Source organism: Ailuropoda melanoleuca, chromosome 16 (assembly GCF_002007445.2).
Source record: "Ailuropoda melanoleuca isolate Jingjing chromosome 16, ASM200744v2, whole genome shotgun sequence".
NCBI classification, from domain to species: domain Eukaryota; kingdom Metazoa; phylum Chordata; class Mammalia; order Carnivora; family Ursidae; genus Ailuropoda; species Ailuropoda melanoleuca.
This window is the reverse complement of record NC_048233.1, coordinates 80171909-80177120: the sequence shown is the minus strand read 5'-3', so window position 1 is coordinate 80177120 and position 5212 is coordinate 80171909. Positions and strand designations below refer to the sequence as shown.

The 5212-nt window shown below is 44.7% G+C and overlaps 1 protein-coding gene across 3 annotated transcripts; it reads right to left on the bottom strand.

Annotated features, from left to right (window-relative positions):
• Positions 1–612: 612 nt before the first annotated feature.
• LOC105241291 (membrane-spanning 4-domains subfamily A member 4A-like) lies at positions 613–5002 on the bottom strand. 3 transcript variants are annotated; one of them, XR_004621445.1, is made up of 8 exons: positions 4855–5002; positions 4215–4377; positions 3659–3790; positions 3386–3442; positions 2855–2986; positions 2631–2749; positions 1424–1522; positions 613–982 (listed from the first exon to the last, which is right to left on the bottom strand). XR_004621445.1 is itself a non-coding variant. In XM_034646230.1 (8 exons), the coding sequence occupies exons 1-8, from the start codon at positions 4860–4862 to the stop codon at positions 930–932; spliced, it is 726 nt and encodes a 241-aa protein (XP_034502121.1). In that variant the 5' UTR covers positions 4863–5002; the 3' UTR covers positions 613–929. The 3 variants fall into 3 exon arrangements, 2 of the variants coding, with proteins under 2 accessions (XP_034502121.1, XP_034502122.1); XM_034646230.1 differs by having other exon boundaries at positions 1424–1485; XM_034646231.1 differs by lacking the exon at positions 2631–2749.
• Between the last annotated feature and the right edge of the window lie 210 nt (positions 5003–5212).

Below are 5212 nucleotides of genomic sequence, written 5' to 3'. Positions count from 1 at the left end.
TTCCCTGGCTCCAGCCCCTTCGAAGCCAGCAATGGTGGGTCAGGCCCTTGTCACGTTACATCTCTGACTCTTCTTTCCTTTGTCACATCGCCTCCATGACCACAACTGGGAAAAGTTCTCTACTTTTAGAACCCATATGATTATATTGGGCCTGAGAGAAAGTCCAGAATTAGCAATCTCAATTCTTTTTGCAATGTTTGACTCCCATTTGCCATGTCATATATTTAATGGTTTTAGGAATCAGGATCTAATGAGCTTTGTGGGGCTGTTATTCTGACCAAAATGCCTGTGTCTGAGAGTGTTATCAAGGAACCCAGGAAGAAAAACCTGGACTAAGAATTCATTGGTAGTAGAAATATCCTGGCTCTTCAGCCAGAGGGGCAGAATCTTAAAAAAAGAAAGAGAAAGAAGAAAGAAAGAAGAAGAAAGAAAGAAAGAAAGAAAGAAAGAAAGAAAGAAAGAAAGAAAAAGAAAGAAAGAAAAAGAAAGAAAGAAAGAAAAAGAAAAAAATAGGGACACACAGAGCTGTTGGAATGAGAAATAACTGACAGGCATTTCTTTTTCTCCTGTGAAAGATTTGGCACAACACAGACCAGTACACGAAAATCCGAATCAAGCAATTTATTTCTGTTTATGCAGACCTGGGGACCTTAGAATAACACTATTTTATGATTCCTTGAAAAGTTGGTAAATGTATGGTGGGAAATCAAAAGAATAATCCTCATCAGCAAATAATAAGTATTTATTATCCTGTGTTTTGTCACAGATGGATCCCAAGTATATAAACTTAAGGAGAGTCAGACACATGTATTCTCACAGTCTTAGTTGTATGTGGTAAACAGTTACATGAGGGAGAATAAATAGATCAAACTGATTGGAAACGCCGAACCACTGCGATCTACTAAAATGCGACCTCATCATACACGTGTTCAGGAGACACTACTGAGGGGCTGTTGTTGTTGTTTGGTAAGAAAACCACCACCTGTGGAAAAATCAGAACGTTAGATTCTTGTAGTCTACAGCTGGGGGGGACGACGTTGTCCCATATGCTGAGGAGCAATATGGCTGCTCAGCACCTTCCTTCAGAATCCTGACACCTGGTGGGTCTATGTTCCCATTCTTGTTTTAACCCTCCTCTCCTTACACCTCTTCAACAATACCAGAAATGACCTTCATCCCAGAAAAAGAGGACTCTTCAGCGTCTAGGGACAGTTCTTTGGCTGAGTGTGGTTGGCCATTTCCCTCCATCTCCACCTGTGCTATCTCCTTCAAAGATGATAAAGATTTCTCTATGAAACAGCATTTCTCCCCTTTCTTTTCCTAATCTGCTCCACAAAAAGAGGACACACACACACACACACATACACACATACACACACAGAGACAGAGAGAGAAAGACCCCATAAAGACCCAGAGTACTCACCTTGTTGACAGAACAGGCCACCCTGCATGCAAATATAGAGAGAAACAAAGCGATGCAGCCTTCTGCCAGAGAGAGGAACAGCATTCCAGTTAGCATTCCCTGTAAAACACACGGAAAATCCCCACAGGTTACAGAAGACAGAAAAGCGGGTGTTGGAAGAGGAAAGAATCGGGCAGAAGTTGTTGGCCAAATTTCACATCTGGTGCTAGCTCATCTATTTACAACATGAACCCCTTTCTTTAACAGGAATTCCTGAATTTTCTCCCAATTCAAATATACCAAATAAACAACTTGAGAATGGATAGTATTAGAGTTCATAGCAGCATTGTCCACAATAACCAAACTGTGGAAGGAGCCGAGATGCCCTCAACAGACGAATGGATAAAGAAGATGTGGTTCATATGTACAGTGGAATATTACTCAGCCATCAGAAAGAACGATTACCCAACATTTGCAGCAACATGGACGGGACTGGAGGAGATTATGCTAAGTGAAATAAGTCAAGCAGAGAAAGACAATTATCATATGGTTTCACTCATTTATGGAACATAAGAAATAGCAGGGAGATCGGTAGGAGAAGGAAGGGGGAAATGAAGGGAGGAAAACAGAGGGGAAAATGAACCACGAGAGACTATAGACTCCAGGAAACAAACTGAGGGCTTCAGAGGGGAGGAGAGTGGGGGGACTGGGCTAGCCCGGTGATGGGTAATAAGGAGGGGATGTATTGCATGGAGCACTGGGTGTTATATGCAAACAATGAATCATGGAACATTACATCAAAAACTAAGGATGTACTGTATGGTGAGTAACATAACATTAAAAAAAAATTCTCCTCTTTTCCTCATAGGCTCAAGAACGTCAGGTAAGTCCAGGCCCGTGTCCATACTGACTTTTGTTTGTTTGCCTGACTCCTCCCCACCTCTCATGACCAGTGTTGACTTCTTGGCTTACACAGCTCCTTTGGTCTTTCAGCAGCTGTGTTTAGAACAGCCTGCAGTGAACCCCGTGAGCTTCTCCCTCACTCTGGTCGCCCGTGCGTTTGAGAATATGAACGCACACTCCCCCGTCGCTTCAGTTGGTTGCTCAGAATCCTGAACATCATGGAGCACCCAGAACACCTGTTTTCCTTTTCCTCCTCAGATAGTTTTTAAAATCACAAGAAAAGTGCCCCTCAGAGAACTGAGTTCTTACAGAATTTTCCACTCACCGACCACACATCAGGGCCTTCAGACATGAATGGTATCGAAAAGCTAACTTTTTTTGCTCAGTGCTCCTGGCAAGATGCAAAGGCCTAGATCCCTTCGCCTTCAGGAGGGTGTCCAGCATCTACGTAACCAATGGCCGCGGTCAGTTCCATGGTGCAAATTTACAGAGGAAAATTCAGACAAAACCAGTTTACAGATTTCCATGATGAAAACAGGATATACTTACTATAAATAAACTTCCCCTGGAAGACCTCCATATCCTATTTCCATACATGACTAGTTCTTCAAGAATGATCAAACTTGTGCCAAACCCTGCTACAATAGCACTGACCGTATTCATTCCCAGGCTGCCTTGGATCTAAAAAGAATGAGAGAGATAAGCTGTTGCGAACCCTTCTCCTGTTCTTCCTGTGTTAGACTTGTTGGTCAGGGCCATTCAGCAGCTCTGAGTTGAGTTCGGGAATTTACTTGGGGGTCTCTAAGGAAGAAGGATGGACCCTCCGGCATAGTTGCAGCTTTGTCTGCCTCAGGCTCAGGCACAGGGAGCACGTTGCCCATGGAAAGTCACAGAGCACAGCGCTAAGCCCTTCATTCTTGCCTACGTGCCATGGAGGAACCCCGTCTAGGGACAACCCGCCCAAACATCTGTAGGGTCCTCTTTAGAGAATGAGCAGGTTTTGGTACACACCTTAGCCTTGTAGCTGAACAAGTCCCTGTTTCACTAGACCTACCTGAGCGTCAACAATGAGACACTTACCAGACACTTGGTTACTTTCCGTCCAGCAGCAACCGACAGTGCTCCAGAAACGAGGAACTGACCAAAGAGAGAGAACCTACTCAGAGCTTGCACCTGCACTCCCATCCTTACAACATCCTCCCGGCGCCCCCCATTCCCCTGCCAATACTATCTACCCAAACAGTCAGCCCACGCTTCGGACCTAAACAGCAGTGCGTGGATTTTTGAGAGAGAAAGGTGAAGGTATTGCAGATACCGGAAAAACTGCAAACACTGGAACAATCTAATACTCACAGAGAAGGATCCCCATACATGATAGCCTGTGTTAGTGATCATGCAACATCGATGTCCGTAGTCGTATGGAGAAAAAGGACTGATGGTCACACCCAGGCACAGTGTTAACAGCCCAATGAGGATCTGAGCCGCCTGGAGGGTAAAAGACATCCTTGAGGGGCAGCTTCTCAGGACGGAGGTTCTCTCGCAAATCAGTGCACGTTAACTTCTCTCTCACCTCTGAGACCCCAATCCTGAGATGATCTCCCAGGAAGATAACGGTCTACCTATCAAGTCTTTTTCCCCATCCAATGCGGGACATTGACATTAGTCTACAACTATTTTTTCATGTAATTGCTACCTAAGTAGAGACAGGTTTTTAAATTCCAGTGATGGACAGCTTCACAACATTTCTTTCCACTTCTTGAATCTATAAGGTTTGTGCCATTCAGGATGGCTCCACTCAGTCCATCACAGTCAATGATCTAGAGAATTGGAGAGCCGTGAGGAAATCCCAGTCCCATCTCAGGAATTGTTCCTCTCCCACAGCCTGTGCTCAGATCATGTGCCCACTCACCCCTAGGACCTGGGGCTGTCCCTTCAGGAAGAGCAGCAGACTCTTCTGCCACTGGGAGGGCAAAACCCAGGTACCCAGATGACGTAGTTGGGTTATACTCTCATTCTCAGGAAGATTTGTCGTGTCGTCCTGGGCTGTCTCTGCCTGCAATGTCCCTGCGTGGCTGTTCACACCAGGAAAGAAAACACTTCTCAGCATAGATTCACATTTAAATATTTTCCTAGTCCAATAGCAAAATCCAATGGCAGGGGATTTCATGTCTCTCAGAAATGTACCACATTTTACTTCCATGTTTGGATCAAGGCATAACCCAGATTTTTCCCGTACCTACCCAAGCAGATAAATCTAGGCTGAATTACAGCTTCCTATCCTCAGCAATGTACACACAGCTATTGATCTTAAAGCAGGGACTCCAGCCCTGTAAGACTGAAACCCAGATATTTACCTCTCCCCCTCATCTTTCAGGAGCAAAAGCAACTGCCCGTTCACAGCAAGATTTCAAGCAAAAGTTTTCCATTCACAAATTTCCTCTAGCTCAACTTATAGAGACCCCCATAGTCTAGGCACTTGTATCCCTCCCACCTAGATGCCTTCTCGGAGACAAAGCACGGGGTTAAGATGAGAAAAGATTTCTTCCTACCTTTGCATATTCTCTGTACACACAAATGGGTTATTGTCCCTTCTGGTGTGTAGTCTCTAACTTACAGTGTTCAAAGACGATGGCCTGCTCTGATGTATGATGTGTGAAGAAAACATTGCCCAGAGTCCTGTGTGGGCCATTTGTTTCCTGTGACTTATCTCATTCAACCTGCCAGATGGGTATCTCTGATGTTCTTCATCTTGGTAACATATCCTTAAGATAATAATCTGACTCCACTTCTCACGCACTAAAGATTTTATCAAAGCTCACACGTGTTCTCAACACCAGCGACTCCCCACAGCCGCGTTCCTCCTGAGTTCTGTGCAGAAGTCGGTACATGACACATCCTCACCTATTT